General features: G+C 46.7%; 1 protein-coding gene across 1 annotated transcript; it reads left to right on the top strand.

The window, feature by feature from the left end:
- The first annotated feature begins 1,689 nt into the window (after positions 1–1,689).
- Positions 1,690–20,315, top strand: NDFIP1 (Nedd4 family interacting protein 1). The gene is made up of 8 exons (XM_064458249.1): positions 1,690–1,905; positions 11,739–11,826; positions 13,011–13,141; positions 13,918–14,005; positions 14,203–14,327; positions 16,191–16,257; positions 16,878–16,983; positions 19,311–20,315. Exons 1-7 carry the CDS (start codon positions 1,867–1,869, stop codon positions 16,979–16,981), a joined length of 642 nt encoding a protein of 213 aa, XP_064314319.1. The 5' UTR covers positions 1,690–1,866; the 3' UTR covers positions 16,982–16,983; positions 19,311–20,315.
- The last annotated feature ends 273 nt before the right edge of the window (positions 20,316–20,588 follow it).

Genomic DNA, 20,588 nt, shown 5'->3' with positions numbered 1-20,588 from the left:
CCATTCCTTCAGGATACTTCGCAGCATCTTTTCTGAGGACATGTGCAAACTGCCTCTTATTTTAGTCTCTACGATGTCCAAGTCAATCAGCGTATAGCTAATTATCACTCTAGCTGCAGCCTTACTTAGGGATATAATCCCACCTCAATGGCAAGTAAATCTGTGTGTGTCATCAGGACAGCTTCTTACTGCAGGAGGGGTTCTTAGTGCAAATTGTGAATCTTGTGGAGAGGTGAAACCAGAGAGTCTGTGAGTGCCTGCAGCTCTCATTCCCACTCCTTCAAAGGTATCTGCGTTGCAAGAAACCCGCATCCTCCTCATGTCTCCAGCACTCCTCAGGAGTCACTCTTTGAGGTTATTCCTGGCAAAAATCCCTGACAATTCCTGCCTCTCCTTTGACGTGAGAACTGTGACGTTCATTTGTCTCACTAAGACAAGGGTGAACTATCTACTCCTGCAGAAAGAGAATGCAGGAGAAAAAAGTCCAACTTGATAGTGGAACTGAATAACGAGCATTAAGGCTTGTATTTATGACTGAGTGAGCAGTCCAAAACCATGCCCTGAGGTTTAAACGCTTGCGACCCTCTGAATTTGCAGCTTGGAATCCCAGCGGGGCTGATTCAGCCTTCCTCATCCTAAAGCTGATATATATAAGTCTCATCAGCATTAGGGATTGATGTGGGTGGTTTTGTATGAGCCTGACTATAGCTGAACTGCGCATGTAGAAAATGAAGGTTACACAAGCTGGGAAGCCTCTTCACCAATGTAACGTTCAATGCACAAACTCTCTGAATAAACAAACTTCTCTCTCTGCGTGGTTTCCTGCACGTGCTTCTCTTGGAATGAGATTTTGAATCTGTGACGCCATCTGCTTTGCGTGGATATTAAAGATCTGACAGCGCTTTTTGGAGTTGGCCAACGTCTCGTGTTTGCTCAAGCTGCTGTGCAGCACGTCGCAGGCCTCTTCGCTGCCCGTGCGGGCACGGTGCGGTGTTGGTGACGGGGACAGGCGATGGGGACAGGGATAGGTGATGGGGACAGGGATAGGTGATGGTGACGGGAACAGGCAATGGTGACAGGGACAGGTGATGGGGACAAGTGATGATGATGGGAACAGGCAATGGTGATGGGGACAGGCGATGGTAATGGGGACAGGCGATGGTGATGGGGATAGACGATGGTGACGGGGACAGGCGTTGGTGATGGGGACAGGCAGTGGGTGCATGTGACCAAGGCTTGGTTAACGTGGCTTGGGATGGCTCTGGCGTCTGTCAGTGCTGGTGGGTCCTCGCTGAGGCAGTGTTGCTTTTCGACATGGGTCTACATCAATTTTCTGACTCCCTGGGGTTTTTTAACACTTTCTGTGGAAGCTTTCACTCGGAATACGTGAAGCTTCATAACATACACGTAGTTCAGCTCCCGCAAAATGCCAGGGAACGTGCTGCTGGCCCACCCCCCTGCTCCCGGGCAGGGGTGCAGGGGGTCCCGCAGACGCACCCACCCATCTCGGCCCGGAGCGGGGTACACGCCGCTGGCTCGGGGCTGCCCTTGGTCGCCCTCCGGCCACCAGCGGAGCCAGCCCGGGGCCACCCCGCCGCCGCCGCCGAGCGCTGCCCCGGGCGGCCCGGCTGGCGGCAGGACGCGGCCCCCGGCCCGGCGGGCGGGGCGGGAGGCGGGCGCGGCCGAGCGTGACGGGCGGAGGGCGGGAGCGAAGCCCGCAGCGAGGAACGACCCGGCTGCCGCCGCCGCCGCCCCCGCCTCCGCAGCGCCCGTCGGGAGGCGGCCGGGCAGCGCCGCCGCCGAGCCCGTCCCGGTGCCCCCCCGTCTCCGCCCCGCCGCCCGCTCGCCCTCGCCCCGCCGAGCGCCATGGCGGCCGCCGAGCCCAGCAGCGGCCGCTACCAGCAGGTGAGGGGGGCCGGCGAGCGCCGCGGCGCCGCAGGCCGCGCCGGGGCGGGGAGGGGACGGACGGAGCCCGGGGTCGGGCGGGGACCCGCCGCCCCCGCGCTGAGGGGCCGGGGGTGCCGCCGCCGCCTCCCCCCCCCCCTTCCCCGCCCTGTCCCCGGGGAGCCGGGCGGCGCCTCAGCCCAGGCCCGGGCGTCTCCCGGGGCGGCTCGGCCGGGCCTAGGCCTGGGCCGGGCCTGCGGGGGCCGCTGTCCCACCGGGAGGACGGGAGATCGGGGCCGCCGGGCCCGGGCGGGCTGCGGAGCTTTGGGGCTGCCCCCGGCCTCTCCGCGGGGCCGGCCGCGGCCCGGAGCGCGGCGGAGGGGCCGGGGCGACCTTGTGCGGGGAGGGGGTGCTGTCCCCGCCCGTCCCGCTCCCCTCCGGCCCCTGCTCCGTGGCCTCTCGGTTCCAGCCCGCAGGTCAGCGGACCTGGGGTGGGCTCCTCCGAGGAGCAAGCTTGTTCTGCACCGTCTTGAGATTAGCATTAATTTTATTTCACGTTCTACCTGTGGTCCTCTGTGGCTCAGGTTGGAATCCCCGTAGGCCAGAGGCTGTCCTTAAGGAGCTGCTGTGTAGATTTGGGGTTGTTCTTCCATCCCTGCCTCCTGGCGGAGAGGACGTGTTTTGTCAGGAGCATCAGCCTCTTGGAAAGGGGTCAGGGTCGGTTCGGTCCCACTGTGTGATCTGGCTCACCCACGTTTCCGAGGTGCAGGTGTGGAGACTTCATTACTTAAAGTCAGGGAGAGAAATCCCTCAAGACGGTACAGAATGCTCTCCTGCTTATCCGAGTTTCGTACAGGAAATCGCTGGGTTACGGCTTTGCCTCGGTAGCAGTCTCAGCGGGGGTAGGCTCGCTCTCCTCAGAATACGAGATGCACCTTGCCATTGGGATGGGGTCTCGTCATGACAGCTGGAGATCTCTGTTTTCACATATTAGAAATGTAAAAGTTAAGTAAAACTCAGGCGCTTTTTTTTTGTTCCGTGCAAAACAGATGTGTTCACTTATGAAGACAAATCTCCGTACTGTTGTTTTTGGGAAGGGTAGGTAGAGGTAACCAGGTCTCTTCACCCATCGCCTTTCCCGTCAGAGCCCTGCCGATGGTGTTGATCCTGACAAACGCCTTCCCAAATGTCTTTTACAAAGTGATCAAGCTTCATGTCCCGTTGCCTTGAGCCTGTGGAGGTGGGTGACAAAATGTGCTGAAGGACACTATTGCGTCGCTCTTCAGTGGCTCTGTACCCGACCGATAAGCAGAATCCTGGTTTCCTTAAAGAGAAATGTGCAAAGCTGTTGTTTCGGCAGATCCTGCGAGCGTCCGACGGACATATAGCAGGCCCGGCTGTTGCTGTAGGGCGTAACGGCGTGGTACTGCAGAGGTTAGGGAGGCAGGCTGTGCCCTGACAGATTTATACTGCTAAAGACAAACAGATAACAGAGGCCCCACGAAAACGACTGCTCTAACTGGAGTGCAGAATCGGAAACTCACCTATAAATGTATCTACTTTTGTGTAGCTGCTTAGAAATTGCTTTTTTTCCCCTCGCCCTCTGCCAGAACCTTGGAATTCACGTTGCTGTGAAGCGCGTTGTTGCTGAACCGGCCCCTAATGCTTGTGTTGCTCCAAAACCCCCTGCAAGCTGTGGATCTAAAGATGCAGAGTTGGTATTTAGAAGGGATGAGAGGGTAGGAGAGTCTCTTGAGCATTGAATGTGTCAAGTTTTTTTCCATACATTGAAACTTATTGTGTTTATGAATGTACAATTAATGAACGTAGCACGTGCCAGCGAAGGAAGGCTTGTAGTGAATTGCTGACTGTAAGGGCTAGAGCTGAGTGCAGGATCCAGTGAGTAGAGGTAGCCTGTAGAAATTCAGAACAAGCTCATTAATCTTTAAGTTACTGGATTATCAGCCAGTGGAGGAGAACTGAGAATTTTAAACATTGATAACTGTTTTTTTTGAGGGGGGAGAGGGGTAATGCATTAGTGGAGTTTAACACAAAACGAGGTGGTTCTGGTACAGCTAAATGCGATGTGCCATCCAGGCATGCCGGGGTCGTGTAACCCCTGCCCCTGGAAGTGGTGTTGGTGTATCAGCCTGTGTGTAGGAGCAGCGCTGTTGAGGTGTGGGCACTATTTGAATGTGTAAAATACTTGTAGGATTCCCTGAGTGTGTGTATTTTCAGGAAAAAAGGTGGTAGTTAATGAGGATAATTGATAATCAAGTTTGAAACCTCTGTGTTTCTTCTTCCACCTTGCTCCTCAGCCCACGCCACCCTGCAGATGGGGTGGTGGGCCGTGTGCCCCCAGCGGCCTCCTTCGCTGCAAACTCGCAACCAGTGCCCGTTCGCCAATACGCGTGGCGTTAAAGGCATGTACAATGGATGGCATACGATTTATTTTCTAAAGCTAACTTTCTGGCCCCTGTGCTTTGTTCAGGCATTAGATAATCCGATAAAAAATAGCCTGTGGTGACGCCCCTGGATGATGTGGCACTCTGATCTAATATAGCGAGGAAGTGCAGCTCGATGAAGAATAACGCTAAAACTCCAGAAAAAAGATCTTGGCTTCCCCTGGCCCCTTTCTGTCGGGAGCCGGGCAGGGTGACCGGGGCAGACTGCTGGTTTTGGTTCCTCTGCAGGCCGGGTGACCGGGCTGTGCTTGTTGGAAGGGGGAATGGGAGAGGTTTGGGAGGAAGGGAGGCTGCAGCATGCCCTGGCATCGTTATTCCGGGCGGTGCTGTGCCCCAGAAGGGGACACTGGGAGGCTGTTGCCGTTTAGACTTGCCTTTGGGAAAGATGTGCAGAGATGTGGTTAGGATTAGGTGGTTTAAGGCCTTTTGAGTATAACACCTGGGTTGTGCGTTTAGTGGCAGAGGTGTATTTTGTCCTTAGAATAGAAACTAGCTGGAAAAAATAGCTGGTCTTTTAATAGATTTATTTACACTGTATGCTAACTGAGGCATGCTTTTTACTTGAGGCAGTTGGAAGTAATATGTGATGTATATGAGTAATGTAAACCCACCTAGAAAACGGTGAGTGTGTTAAATAATGACGACGTATTCCTTTTTAAGTGGTATTTCTTCCTGTTCCACTTGTTGAAGGCTTACATGGATCATGAATCATTTTGGAAGGGGAGGCGTCCATGGGAACCATAAGGAAGAAAGATTTTTCCATTTGTTTGGTTTTTGTACAGTGTAATTGTAGAGGAAGTATATTGCTGAAGATATGTTGTGAATACAGTTTAAATCCATGGAGAACCACAGTGCTTACTTAATATCTGGGAGGGCTCGAGTGAAATAGGGAGGCAGATGTCAGTTGTCACCTTGTGCTTACCTTACGCTTGTATTTAATTATTTTAGTTGAAGTGGGCACGCAGATTTAAGCTGAAAGATGAGAATATATCCTATTTTTTAATGTCAGCAATTGGAATTAGTGATGTCAGTGGGTATTCGTTTCCTCGGCAGGGTACTGGCAGCCTGCAGAAGATGTGCTTGCTTTGCTAAAGGTATGTGCAGCTGATAAGAATGGCGAGGAAATTTCCAGGGTAGGTTGTTATCACATTTTTTCTCTTTCTGTATAAGTAGAATAGGAGGTGTCCATTGATGTAACAGTAAAGATTAAAAAAAATAAGTTGGAGGGTAAAGTCACGTCTCTTGCACAGCCGCTGCCCTTACATTCTGCTGCAGCTGATGGGGGCCACACGCTTTGAAGCTGCCCAATGTCCAGCCCAGTCTGTGTCCAGGTGACTGGGGTCTCCCTGTTAGGTGCTGAAACACCCGCTGCGGTAGGCGATGGCACCCATCAGGTGAGTTTGCAAGGTTTTAGTGATTCTGTGTGAAAAAGTAATTATAGAACAAAAATAGATTCCACCTCTAAAACTCAAAGGACTTGGGAAATGCTGTGAAACAGTGCAGGTCCGGTATCGTCACGTAGCTTGTGTAACAGCAGAAAATAGCCTTGCATGCAAAGTTTTTTTTTTAAAAAGTATTACCTCAGATATCAGGATTGTGTTAGGATCTTCCTTGGGCTTCTTTGGAGACTTTTCTCCCATCGCTGAAATTCAGTGCGGGGTCAGTAGCCCCGTCTGGGAAGCAGATGTAGGAACAGTCCCTCAGGTCTTTGGGTTGTTACGTGGCTCACGGGAGATGTGGCAGCTCTTTATGGGGGCTTGGCATCGTGTTTTAAAAGGAGCCATACTGAAAGTTGTGTATATATGTGTGTGTGTGTGTATGAATTCTGATTCTTCATCATTGGGAGTTATAGGAAAAATTCAATATTAAGATGTAACCCCTCCATTCTGTTTCTGCCTGTTCTTGTGAGATAGCCAAATTTGATATATGGTGGTACAATGGGATTTTTTTTTTCATCGAAGATACTGAATAGTCTTCATTAAAACAATTTTAAAAAGGTGATATTTTAAAATGCTCAGAAGATCTTGAGTTACTTCTGTGACATCTTAATGTCCAGAAAAAAGGTTAATGTGATGCTAAATATTACAGTAAGGCCTTAGGCTTTGTTAAGAGTTTGAAATTTAATTACAGCTATCTTAATCTTAAAACCTACTTCTTCTGTATTAAGACCCGGAACACTGAAACCTAAGGCCAGTCTGTCTGCACAGGTTTGTGCTGGCCCAAGTGCTTGTTTACAGTCTAGCCCAACCAGTATAATTCCCTGTTTGAACAGAGGCGAGGGAATTAGATCAGCGCGTTGCCCAGGACAAGGTGTATTTCCATGTTGTCAGGCCATTAACTGCGGTGAGTCGGTGAAGAACAACATCCTTGTGAGCACAGGTTGTGTTTGGATGGACCAAAAAGATGATTAGATTTGTGGTTTTTACTTTGGTGGCTGGGAGGGGGGTTGCAAACGTACCCTTCGGGTGGATGCTCCCGCTGCTTTCTGGTCCTTGTTCCCTCTGTGCCGCTGCGTGGGCGCAGGTGTGTGCGCACGGTGTGGCAGGGAGCTGGTCCGGCTGGAAAAGGAAAAGCATTTTTGGGGAGGAGGAGTGGAGGCGCGGTTTTCAGTCCTTTATTAAAACGAAGGAGCAGCTCAGGTTGGCAGAGACCTCAGGAGGTCGCTTCCCAGAGCTGGGCTGTGTTCCCCGGGGTGAGGCTCGGGCAGGAGCATCAGCATCTCCCGGTGCAGGGAGAAGCCGGAGGGAGGGTTTGCTTGGACAGCGCGACTGCCAAGCGCGTCGCCTGAGAGCCGCGCCGTGGCGTGCCCGAGCGCAGGTGGCTGGGGTAGGCACGCCGTTCAGCGCTGTCACTCGCTGTCAGTTAAATGAAGTGGAAGTGCCTACGAGAGAAAACAGTTATTTGCTCGTCAAGGAGAGGGCTGATGCACGGGGGTTGGCTTGTCTCATAGCTTAGCATTATTCCTGCTGACTAATAAGCTGATATTAAGTTATAGAAGTCTGCAACAGCATTGGGCGAAAGTCAGGATTTCCAATCAGAGTATGTTTAAAGTGAAGTGTAAGTGAATAAAAATAATTCTCTTTTCCTTCAGAGTTGGCAGAAACTTTCATTTGTTTCCAAAAGGGCAAAGATACAGGAGGAGAAAACTAAGGGGTGTTGCAGGGGGAGTGAAGTGTAACCTTTTTGTGGGCAGGCTGTTGCCTTGCTGGAGTACTCTCAAATTTAGTAGTGATACACTTCCCGCCCCCAACATTTGGCTTGCAAAGGTTATGATTTCATTGTTATGGAAAAAATCAATCCTGTCACCTTTTTAAAAAATATTTTCTTTCTGTCATTAGCCTAAATATCTGCCTTTCTGAAATCTCACAGAAACCATAGCAGCAACAAAAATGAGATCTGATAAGGGTTATCTTCATTCTAGGATTCCTCTGGGACTTCTACATTGCATGCCAGAACATAAAATAAAAACTGAGATGCAGTAAACATTTATGATATACTGCTGAGTTAATATATTCCTGATGATATATTGCTAAGGCGAAGCTTGTAGTAATCCTGATTTAGGTATAAAGAATATTTCCATGTAGCCTAAGGACTTCGGGCAAGGGGAGGTTAAAAAAATGATCCAAAACTGTCAGCAACCATGTGCTAAGTGTAGAAAATTTGGAAGAATTAACAAATATATTTATCAGAAAACCTTTCTTCAAAATTTACGTGGGAATATTTCAAAATGTTTTGCAAGTTTTGAACTTTAATGCTACTGCGCTGTGTGTATTTACATGTGGCCGGGTCTCAAGCAGGGGGAAGTGGCAGACGGAGGCGATGTCTTGCTCAGGGCCAAGCTTCTGATGGTGTTTTTTGGAAAATAAACGTCCCTGGGTCTCATCCCATTCTATCAGGCAACTTTCTGGTTTTTTAGCAAAAAATCACACCCAAACTGTTGCTTTAATAACTGTATGCGTTGCTGTAAAGACTGTCCATTTTTTTTAAGGCCACTAATACAAGAGTCATGCTTTAAAAGCTAAAATCCATCAGAGACTCGAACGAAAGAATGACCCACAGCCGCAGCAGAAGAGACTGCAGCCAAACGCTGCTCTAATCAGGTTCTCCGGGTCCTGAAGGCTCTCAGCAGTGCCCGAGGGGCACTCACTCGCCCGCAAGCCCGAGTAGCGCAGCCTTCCTCCTCGCGGGTGCGCGGTGCTGCACGGGGCAGACGGAGCTCGCAGGGCGAGGGCAGTGCCGCAGCGCCGGGCCATGTGAGACCTGATGACTCATTCTTCCTGTCACATGAACCCTTACTGCTTTGCTAATAAGCACTTAGTTGAATTTTAGATGCCTGGAATCATTAAAAAGGCTGGGAGGCATTTGTCTACCTTGTCCATTAGAAGAAAAATCTGGTTTCTATAACTGCATACCTCCTACAGCCTCTAGCTCAACTTTAAAAAGTAACTACGTTTTTTTTGTGTCATTACCTGAACTGTAATGGTTTGAAGCTAGCAGCGAGTCCACCTTGCTTTCTCCCACACGAGGTAGTTGTAAGAATATGTATTTCTTTCTACTATTGAAAGAAGAACATCGTAAGAATTTGAGCCATAGGATTAATATTGCACTCAACTGTCTGTGTCCGCTTTTGGTTCACCTCTTGCAGTGCTGTCCCACCTCGCGCTTTCCTTTTCGCCCTCCTTGGTGTTTGTACTTTTAGGGTGTATATGTCTTCTTTCTTAGGAATATCAGGGTTTTAATTTCTGCCAGCCCCTCGCTAGGAGAGCAGGTGATGCAGGGCATGCAGTGTCCAGAGTGTCCCTAGGATGTCTGAGCCTTTCCTCATTCATTAATGGACTAGGTCTTGTATAGGCGGAAGAAAAAAGGTGTAGAAGTGTTGAATTTTCATAGGTAGACTGAAAATAAGCATGGTGGAGCATTTCCTGAAAATGCATAGGCTAGAGAGCTGGGAGACACTGAATCAACTGGTTTGATTCTGCATTTTGCTGGATTATCTCTCAGGTTGCCCCTCTCATGCTGTGTGCAGGCTGCTCGTGAATTTCTGCAGCAGTGGTCTCTTTTTTTTTTTTTTTAAAGCTTATTTTAATAGGCAATTGCTTCACAAGTTAGTTTGCATTTTCTTCTAATGACTGAGCTCCATGGGGTTTATAAAATAAGGCATTTTTGTTCCTTGGTAGGGGCTCATGCTGAGTTAGCTGGTTTGAAAAAGATGAAGATGCGTTGCTGTTGTAGGAGCTGCTGCAGCTTATTGTGTTAATTGCTCAGCGCCCTGAGGCTAATTAAAGCTGCAGCCATCGTGGCAGGTACCTGCCGTCTCCGCCCTGCGTTCCCCTCGCTGCGTCCTCGCTCCTGGGTGTGGAAGCAGGTTCATTTGGTGCGGTTCATGTCTGGCTGGGGGCCAGTGTTTTGGGTGTCTCCTGCTGACAGCCACAGCATCCGTCCTAAGAGGTGCTCTTGGTGTCATACGGATTAAATTTTCATCTGAATCACTTAATTTCTTCTTCTTCACAGGTGGTTCAGCTTTGTGCTGTGGGGGGAGTGAAAGCTTGGGGCTGACCAGCTCCCTCTTTTTCCCACTTCTCCTGTCTAGAAGATGTGAGTGGGGAGCAGGTGGAGGCTCGCTGTTAGAGTAGCAAGGTGATCTTCCTCTGATGGTGAAAGTCCTGCTTCTGTCATGGTCTGTTGTTTTGGTGCAGCTGGACTGGGTGACAGTGCTGCTGAATTTTCTCCAGTGTCATTTCTTTCCCTTTCCCCCTCTTGGCCGACTCCTTCGACCTGCCAGCAGAACCACTCGTGTTGTCACCTGCTAACCCAAGTCATTTAAGCCTTCCTTAGTTAAACTCCTCTAACAGCAGGTGTATTTAAAATCTCTTTGCCATAGCTGGCGCGGGGAGCTCTGCCACATCAGCTGTGCCGGCAGGGTGGGGAGGGGGCAGCCTCTGTGCCGAGGAGGTGGGAAGCCACAAAGTGGACATTGTGTCCGGCCACAGCGCAGTGACCCACGAGTGCAGTCACTCGTCCTGTGCACGCTCGCGGCTGTGCAGCCGGCAGAGGTGTGCGGCCGTCCGGTTCGTGGCGGAGAAAATAAACCAAGCTGTGCTCTTCTCAGCAAACCTGTAGGACTCGGGTGTCTCACAGCTCAGACGTGCAGCTGTGGTTTGGATGCGAAGGTCTGGTGAATTGCACTTAAAACATCGGAAAAAGTTTTGGCTTTGACAGTCACAGAGGACATGGATGTAGTCTCATCTTCGGTCCTAGGCAGCAAAAGGAATAAAAGCCCGAGGCGCAGAACAGTTATGTATAAAACAAGACCTTCATTTAGAAGTATGAGCTGATTTTCTTTTTTTTCCTTTCCTGATAAGGTATACAATTAAAATAAGAACATATCCTCGCCCCCCCCCCCCCCCCCGCATTAAATGCTTGGGAAGGACTTGAATGGCAACACATCTCTCCAAAGAAGAGAAAGCAATATGTCCTGGATGGCTTCAAGAGTATTATCAGGGGTGTGCAGGAGGGTTGGTTCAAGAAGGTGTTAAGGGAGAGGTTGCAGGGTTGCTATTGTTTAGTGGTGATTACAAAAGAGGGTGGCACCTCTCTTTCCAGGCATGTGGTTCAGTCCCAAGGTGCTTTTTTGAAATGGGTTGTCTTTCTGCATAAAACCTCAGTTTCGATGTCGATGAGATGATGAGAAATGGAAAGAAGAAAAAAAAATTAGATGGCAGCTGATCTGTAAATTCCTTCCTGGCGCGTTCTGCTTTGAACGCTTCTGGCCCGCTGTTGTCAGCGTCTCTGATCAAAGCCTGCGTTTGCATACCTGCTTCGTGCAAGTGACACTGCGTATTTGATAAGCTGTGTGGTTATTTATACAGAGCCGGTGGGAAGCACAGTGCACAAAATAAACGATATCCTTTTCAGTCACACAGTGTGAAAGGTTGAAGGGAAATGGCAAGATTCATACTTACGTGCATCATTATGTAACGTATCCAGGAAAAAAACCTTCCTTAGCAAAGCCACAGGCAGTAATGGAGTCTTTTGTTGGGTATCTCCTGCTATTTCCTCGACTAAAAGAGATGTAACTGCAGCTCCTGAGCTGGGGAATCTGAGGAAGTGCCAGGGAAGTGGAAAGGTACTGGAAAGGTGTATGCTGTGCCTTGTCAAAATCCAGGTGTGTGAGGATATGATTTAAAAACACATTAACGCTGAGATGGTTTATTGATCATTTCAAGTGGGAGTGCTTCGGAGGGAAGCTGAGAGGCTGCTCGAATGTCCCCTGGTGCCGTAGAACAGTCTTCTTCCAGAATAGTCTGTTGTGTACGATTAAAACTACAGAGGTAATTTCACACAACTTTGGAAACCCCGTTAACGTCTCTTGTGTGTGGGTGTGTTCAGCTGCAGAATGAAGAGGAGCCAGGCGAGGCTGCACCGGTGGTGAATGATGCCCCTCCACCTTACAGCAGCATTTCTGCGGAGAATACAGGTACATTTAACTGAAAGGAAATAGCTAGGTCTCCTCTGTTGTTCGTTCTTACCTCCTTAATTGTTCTCCTTATTGATGGATGGCATTGCAGCATCCTTACTAAGGCTGGAAAGGATCAGAATTGATCCAGAGAGACTATTGTTCCTTGTGGTTTAGAAGATACATTTTGGCTACATTCATCTGATGTCATCCCATCAAGTGGTGTTCAAGTTACATTTCACAGTGTTCTTAGTAGATTGAAGACAGTTAAAATCAAAGCGCTGTGAGGATTTGTGGTTCCCCTCTCATGATCTGTCATTCGGATGATGCTGTGCTCCTTCCAAAAAGGACTTGTTACTTAAAAGGGATTAGAGAATTCACTCTTTCTGCAGTTTTCAGTAACTGAGGACTTGGTCATAAGGGTTATACTTCTGAATCATCATACTGTCATGTATCTCGCTAATAACTTTTAGCAAAACATCTTGTTTTGTGTTGGTTATATATCAGAGTATTTTGGCTTAGGTAAATCTTCTCATTGTTTTTTGGGTTTTTTTTGCCCAGAACTTTCATAGTCAGTTGTTCAAATGAGATCTGTGAATCAAATGCAACAGTCTGTCAGTCTCTCAAACAGCCAGCAAGCTTTGCACCGAAGTTTGAATATTGTGTTTCTCAAGCTGCCTATTGAGTGTCCTGCCGTGGCACACGAACGGTCAAGATGTCCCGTTAGCTCTGGTCCCTTAGCGTGTCTTGGCAACTGGGGCTCAGAAATGCTATGTTGGATTTTTGTTCCAATCCTTTTCCCCTCCATCAGAAAACAATTTGGAGTCTCTGTGGAAAAATTGGTACCAGTGGCCTGAGGCTTGCAGTGATCCTTCTTTGACTCACTCAAACCACTTGGTCTTGAAATATGACTACTTCTCTTTATTGAAGTCAGGAGAGACGCAGCATGCATCATTGTTTTAAAAATAAGTACAGCCAGGCATGTTGAAGTAGTGCTCTGAGTATTACTTTGTATTAGATAAGGTGCTCCTGTGTTTTTCACTTTCTGTTTTGGGGTGGCAAGAGGCTAGGAAGGGCGGGAAGGGGGCTTCAGCAGTCCGGGATATCGGGGTCTTCTGAAGTCATCTGAAAGGCTTCTCATTCCCAACACAGTGTTCTTAAGGAACTGACAAGTTACCTTCTGTATAACTTTTTTTTTTTTGCAGCTTATTTTGATTACAAGGATGAGTCAGGATTTCCTAAGCCTCCATCTTACAACGTGGCCACAACACTGCCTAGTTATGATGAGGCAGAGAGAACCAAGGCTGAAGCCACCATTCCCTTGGTTCCTGGAAGGGTGAGTGCACTTGCCCGGCTGTTGCCCTTCACATTTCTTCTGTAGAATTTCTGGTTTAACTCCTGCAAGTGTCATGACTTGGTTTTTTTTTTTTTTTCTTTTTAAGCTTTCCTGGGTGGCGATAGCACACACTCCCAAGAGTTCTGTGACTAATCTTATTTCCTCCCCTCCCCCTTGATACTCCTGCCACTTACTTAGTTGGCTTTTCCACAGGTCAGTGCAGCTGCTACAAGGGTGACAAAACCACTGTCAGAATAATTATTTTTTTCATTTTTTAATTTATTTTTGGTTCTTTTTTCAACATTCTCTCTTGTTCAACCCCTTCTTCCACCCTTGCTAGCTTAGATGTCCGCAGCTCATTGTACTTCTTCATAGAAGCCAAATTCCTTGCTGAGATGATAAGTTTAATTTTTTTTATGAGTAGAGGAATTCTTTACAGTGAGAACAAGAACATGCTGGATCTTGACTATCATTAAAAAAATAATGTATCGCTGCTGATTTAGTATTTCATGCTCTGCATCATCTCAGGATGAGAAGCAGGAATTTTTCCTGCTTGCATTTGTAGCCTTTTGAGGTTTAGGATTCCACCCCTGCCCCATGGGGGGGCTTTCGTTAAACGTGAGCGAAGCGTTTTGTATCCCTCCCTTGTACACTGCTTTTTGAGGGCTGTAGAGTTTTCTGGCCCTTTCTTGAAGAGGCACGTGCAGAACTGCAATTGCTGTATGAACTGGAATGACTTAAAATCCGCCCACGTCTTGCCTCCCTTTGATTTGCAGGATGACGAATTTGTGACACGGGATGATTTTGACGACACTGACCAGCTGAGGATAGGAAATGATGGCATTTTCATGCTAACTTTCTTCAGTAAGTACATGATGGAAGTTACTTTTTTTCAGGCAGTGACCTAAAATAGCTTGAGTTATTTTCGCACTTACGTTTATGTAGCACCAAGAAAAACCTGTGTGCAAGGGTTTTATGGTTGTGTTTTTGTTTTTTTTTTTTTTTTTTTTAATTGGAATATAAAGAGGGCCTGACCTGCTGCTTTTCTCCTGCTTTCTCAGTGGCATTCCTCTTCAACTGGATTGGATTTTTCCTGTCTTTCTGCCTGACTACTTCAGCTGCAGGACGATACGGGGCCATTTCTGGGTTCGGTCTGTCTCTTATTAAGTGGATCCTCATTGTCAGGGTAAGTTGTGTAGTGCAAAACCATGCATAGGCGCACTGGTACTTTATTTCCCTAGCTCATTTTTATCTCACTTATACTGAAGTTAGTCATAAATTTAGCTTTTTATAACCAGATAGATTTTGAGCCCCTTATTCACTGGGACAGAACTTCATCATCATTCTGTCCTGTTTATATCCTGGAATTACTATTGTAATAAAAGAGAATAAAGGTTGCACAGCCAAGTATGGTGCTTTCTGACAGAGCCACTGTGTTGGATCAAAAGGTGTTTGTGTGTTGAGCAGTAACAAAGATCTGACCTTTGTAAAGCATTTATCCAGACAAAGCAAGCGCTGCCATCAGCACAGGGATGTTCCTCGCCAGCACGATGTTCCTTAGGTGCTCCTCTGGAGAAGGAAAAAAAAAAAATTCTCTAAAATGTGGGATAGTTGGTGAGGAGAGGGAAATAGGGACTTAAAAATCAGGAGGTGTGAGGTTTGCTTTTTGCTGGGGGAAGAAGAGGCAGCCACCGCTTTGTCACATGGACGGGAGAAGCCCGCTGGTGCCCTCTGGTGCGACGTGCCTGCGGCACAAGCAGCAGGGGATCAGGAGGACGCATGCTTTTCTGTTTTGTTTTATTTCCATATAAACTCTAGGCATATTCGGGCTGTTAAAACACCCACTGGGCTCCCTTCCACCAGATCACATGGGGAATGGAAGCGGGTGGCTGATCCGAACTGGTTTGTATTACAGGAGCCTGGGTGCCCCTGCATCTGCCTGCAGAAGCAAGTAAAGCTGATGTATTTTTAAAACGTGGAGGGGGAGAAAGAGAAACCTTTTGGGATGGTGGGGGAAGGATATAGATGTACTGATGCTGGAAGGAACGGGGAAAAAAAAAGTCAAACTATTTTTTTGAGAGACTGTGAGAAGACATCAGAAAAGCTTTATTTGGAGCCTGTGAAAATGGCACACAGACGTCCCGGGCCAGATTCTGAATTTCAGGCAAAACATCTCATTAGCTGTGCATAAGTAGAAGTAGAGAGCATTAGTGTTGGGGCTGTCACTTCGTACCCAATCTCTTTGGGCTAGAAATTGTAATTTGTAAATACAGCATGTTCACTTTTTCTGTAGAAAGTTAAGATTTTTGGGGTCATCTTGTAACAGTGGTGTTAAGAACTATTTGCTGGATTAAGAGGTGTGACAAAGAGGTGACCTTAACTGTGGATTTGATTGAAGCTTTGATAACAAGCTTCCCTTTCGTTAGGTTTTAAAATGTGAATAAAATGAAAACAAACAAATTTATACTGTATTTAGCACTGACATAGTGAACTTCAGTGCTATAATAGTGTCAGTGCCTTTCATTCAATAGGCAGTAGTTCTCCCAGTAGAAAATTGTGTCAGAGGATTCCAGAGATCTGGGATTTCTTTGTAAACTGTACTTTTGTTGGCCATACTACCCAGTTTTACAGTGTAATTAGCATAATGCGCTGCTGCAAGCCTGGTCTTCTCTTTCAGAAACTGCAACTGTGCTTTATAAGCATCAAAGATGTCAGGTAAAATAGGAGAAATAGGAGTATTTGCTCAGTGTAGTGTCTTTCTGCTACACTGATTGCAAGAGTTTATGGCTGGGTATTGAATCTGTTCCATTCCCCTTGGTTAGAGTTGGTCTGACACACGTAGAAAAACCTGAAATGAAAGTTTGTGGAGGTAGCTTGTTCCCTGCAGTTTGTGCGGTTGATGAAATGTAGCATCCTACAAGCTCCCTTGTATGCAGCGAGCTTGATCTGGTTACTGCTGAGATTGGTGAGGATAGATTTGGGTTCAGAAACTGCCATGTGCTCTAACTGGTTTCTTTTTTTTCCTTTTTCGTTTTTTTTCTCCCTTTAGTTCTCCACCTATTTTCCTGGTTACTTTGATGGCCAGTATTGGCTTTGGTGGGTCTTCCTTGTACTAGGTGAGTGTTTGTTCTGGGGGGAAGAGGGAGTGGCTGCTTAAAACTCTGTAAAGTGCAATTGGAGCTTTTGTGAGCATAGCTTTACTGGCTGTTAAAATACGGGTGTATGGATGTAAAACTGAAACGCAGCCCCCCAGAGTACTCCTCCTCTTACTGGATGCCACCTGCATTTTAAAGGTACACATAAACACTGTCCTTTTGTTGTCATTTCTTGGTGGCAGCATCCTATTTATCATCCAGAAGGAGTAAAGAAGATAACAATGCTTGTCTTCATAGTAACTGATGTTGTATCTGTTCTTGTATCTTAAACGGAAGACTGGGTTGTGGTCTGTCTTTTTTCTCCTTTCACACCCCACCCACCCCCCCTCCCCTTTGGAAGTGACTGGATCTCATTTGGAGTCAAAAGTTTTATGATGGGCTAAGGAAAGTTTGTTTCTGAGATTGCCTGAAATTGAAAGATTAGATGTCATTGGTACCAAAAAAATTCTTGTATTAAATCAGCTCCTGTGCATCCCAGCACCGTAGGTCCCTCCACACTAGTAACGGTGAGTTGAACTGCTCCCTCTCTAACTGAAGAACCACACCTGTGTTAACTGGACTAATGTGTTTCTTCCATCTAGGTTTTCTGCTGTTTCTCAGAGGATTTATTAATTATGCAAAGGTTAGGAAGATGCCAGATACCTTTTCCACTCTCCCCAGAACCAGAGTTCTCTTTATTTACTAAAGGTAAACGTTCTGCTTTCCTGAATTTGTTCTGTTGTGTTTCTAACACTGTTTAGTGACTCTTCTAGGCTAGGCTTTGCTGGAATATTTTTAGAGCAGAAGGCAGCAGAAACCAGTTGTTTCTTGGTATCCCATACGCGGCTCCTGTCTGTACAGAGTCCGGCCTGATTTGGTGGGGAGCAGAGGAATACTTGACATTTCTTCCCGAGATATTGCTTTGAGGAATTTTATGTTCATTAGATTGCATAACTTGAATTGTAAGAACAGAATCTCTGCCCCTTGGTATTGCACTGTACTTGGCAGGTGTGTCTTTCAGAATAAATAGCATGCCTGAAGCACTTGGTGTGTCCTAAACACGAGTAAAGGTCACAAAATGTTTTTAGAAGGTTGTGCCAGTGCCTTTGGCTTATGTCCCAGAAAGAACAATTTGTCTGCATTTTGTGTGCTGCTTGATTTTTCTGCCAAGTTCCTGAAGAAATTAAACTCTTGCACACCTTTGCTCTTTGAAAACCCCTCCCACATACTTGAACACGCTGTCCTGCCTGAACATCTTTCAGAAACCTTAATGCCTGAAAGTCTTCCGCTTTAAGGCTGAACATTAGCCTTGCTGCCTTCTGAGCGGGACTTTAAAGAAGGAGGCTTAAGTAGTCGAAGCCTTCTAGCATAATTTCCTGCTTACAGCAGATAATGGCCTTGCATTAACTGTCCCTCCGTGAGGGAAAGGAAATCCTGTAATAGGTTGCTCCCAGATGGCCAGTGCAACATGATGCTCCCTTTAGAAATATCGTAACAACACTAGATTTCCCCAAGACAGGGTTGAAGCGATTGCAGCTGCGACAGTGGTACAAAGAAACCAAGCAAACCCCAGCCTTAAATTGGGGGTGATTAAATTGTTCAGATTTTGAAACCGAGGCTTGGTTTTTCCAAATGCGCTTTCCTTTTATTAGAAACTGCAAATTGCGTAAGATTCTGCTTCGTTTCTACCCTGTAATGAGAACACGCTGCACAAAACGGGCATTGTGCAGTGTTTTCCAGCCTGAGTTTTCCACTGGTGATAGTGTGTAAAAATAGTTCAGTCAATTTATTTAAGTGTTTCAGTTCTGTTTAACAACGTTACGGTTTATGACCTCCTCCAGGATTTGTAATATCCTCTCAAATTCCTGCTGAATCACCAGAGGGTTTATTTCCCCCAGTTGTGTGGTCATGTAGCGTGAGCGCTTAAGCGTCAGCTTTATCATCTGTACTTTGTTCTCACTCAACAATTTTTAGAATTTTGCTTCTTTACTGAAACTGAATTTTTCATTTATTAAAGGAACCGCGTGGTTTCTTGTTGCACAGGCTTTTCCTATGTTTGCAATTTGAAATTACAGTGTTAGAGACCTTGCTTGGCTCCTTGCTTGTGAGGATGGAGGTGTAGAGGTTTTTTAAATTTTTATTTATTTGTTTGGGGTTTTTTTTGTCATTTTAAAGCTTTGAAAAAGCACTCTCTCCCTTAGATACATCGAGATAAATGTCCAGAATAATTTCTGAATAATGCAACTTTGACACTGCCCCTGAAAATAAATCTTTAATCCTAAATTCTGAGTAGGGAAACCACAAAAGGCTTGGATTCTCAGTGGATTATTGTTCTTAAGATTAGATTTCCTCTGTAGGGCATAATGAAAAGGGCACGGTGAATCATCATTTTAGATCAGGGATAATTTTTCAAAAACAAGGAGGGGAGGAGGAGAGGAACAATTAGCGCGAACCAGAAAATAATAACTGGTGAAAATGTGTCTGACGGCAAGCTCGGCGCCGACTGTTCAGTCGGCGTGTGCTAGTGATGGGCGTTATCCTTGGCGGTGCCCCAGCAGCCTACGCGAGCTGTAGGACGAGCGCGAGTGGCCTGTGTCGCAGCGCAGGTTTAAGCGGCCCTGGCTGGCAGGGCTGGAAGAGACGCCACGCGAGAGCTGCTGCCTCCTTCCTGCTAGAACACTTGATGGAAAGACACCAGAGTCGTCATCCCTGGTGGATGCAGCAACCAAAGACTGAGTCAAATTTCATTCTCGTAGTGCAAATGCAGGGTAATTTCATGCACCTGCATGTTTTCATGCCGGTGATCCTACGAGCACCGTCTGATTTGACGTCTGTTTTCCCCAAAGGAATTTTAACTCCTCAGAACTGTAAAATATCCACAGAACTACTGAGTGTTTTGCTAGAGTCGCGTCATTGTGTACCGAGATGCTTTATGAGCCTTTACACATCCTGCGCTCTTTGTGAACTACATCCTTCTGTTAACCAAAATAACAATCTAACTATAGTTTCAATATTCAATATCCTTCTCCGAACAGATGTTTTCTGGCAAACGCCTTCCTGCGTTAGTGAATTCGCCCCCAAGAAGCAACAGGGCACCTGCAGGAAGTGAATCAAGACTCTGGAGCAGAAGACAAAATAATCATCTGCTTTAAAATAAATAAAAGTACTGTTGGAAAAAAAAAACACAACCAACTAAGGAGAAGCATTTCTTTCTATTTGTTTCTAGGTGTAAAATTTTAATAATTAATGCAGAATTCTGTAATCATTGAATCATTAGTGGCTAATGTTTGAAAAAGCTATTGCAGTCGAGTCTGTGACGTGCTAATAAAGCCTTCTAGAGATAGTTCCTGTAGTGATTTGGTAGCATGAGCCCTGCCCCCGGAGCCAGCAGGGGACAGGCTTGCTTTATTTCCTCCTCCGTCCCGGGAGCGGGTTTGGACTCTGCTCTGTCCTGTGCAGCCTGCGCGGTGCTGGCGGCCCGAAGGGGTGACCTCGGAAGCTGAAGTGACGGCGCGGCTTCGGTTACACGCCTCGCTGCTGCTTAGCTCCGACAGCGCCGGTGCTGGCTGTGCCCGAAGGGAGAAGGGCTCTGTGCGGTGCAGATTCTGGAGGCGTGACTGGGAGAGAGTGGTGGTTTGAAGGTGGCACAAGTATTAATTTTTTTAATAGTCTATATTCTCAATGTTCTAGTATCCTTTACTTTCATACTACCTACTTTTTGGACTATATAGGGGTTTTCACGGTACACATTGGTAGTGTAAAAATGAAAGATCACGTTGCAACTTTGTATGAAAAATTACCTTGCAAAACAAAGGCCTTTTTCTTTCTTTTTCCCTTTCGCTTGGGACTTTTGAACAGATTCCTAACACACCTGTAATTCTTGCTTTTATAATTTGTGTTAGCAGAGACTACGATGCGTTATAAATGTAGATTTAATGTGCACTTCTGTGCTTTCTGCCAAGTGGTAACTCACTTTGGAGTTTTACTATGTTAAAACTGTAAATATAGCAGAACATTAATAAATGTCACTTATGTAGCAATTTTTGCTGGATAGCAGTGTTTAATTTAGTTTCTATGCTTTATTGCACCTGGTTCTTGATTACAAATGCAGGTTATCTGTGGGAGTTCCGTTACTTTCCCACAGACGGTGGAACGCACGTCTCCGCTTCAGGGTGTCCCTTCCTGTCTGTAACCAGGTTTTCAAACCTTGCGGCGGTCTTCGGTGCCAGCCTGGCAGGTCAGGAAACAGCGATTCCATCCACTTTTGGGGCTGTGCCGGGTTTTTCTTAGTCTCACGTACGTAACTTACCTGC

This window comes from Phalacrocorax carbo, chromosome 8 (assembly GCF_963921805.1).
Source record: "Phalacrocorax carbo chromosome 8, bPhaCar2.1, whole genome shotgun sequence".
Lineage (NCBI taxonomy): Eukaryota > Metazoa > Chordata > Aves > Suliformes > Phalacrocoracidae > Phalacrocorax > Phalacrocorax carbo.
The sequence above is the reverse complement of the archived record's forward strand: the minus strand, read 5'-3'. Positions and strand labels throughout refer to the sequence as shown.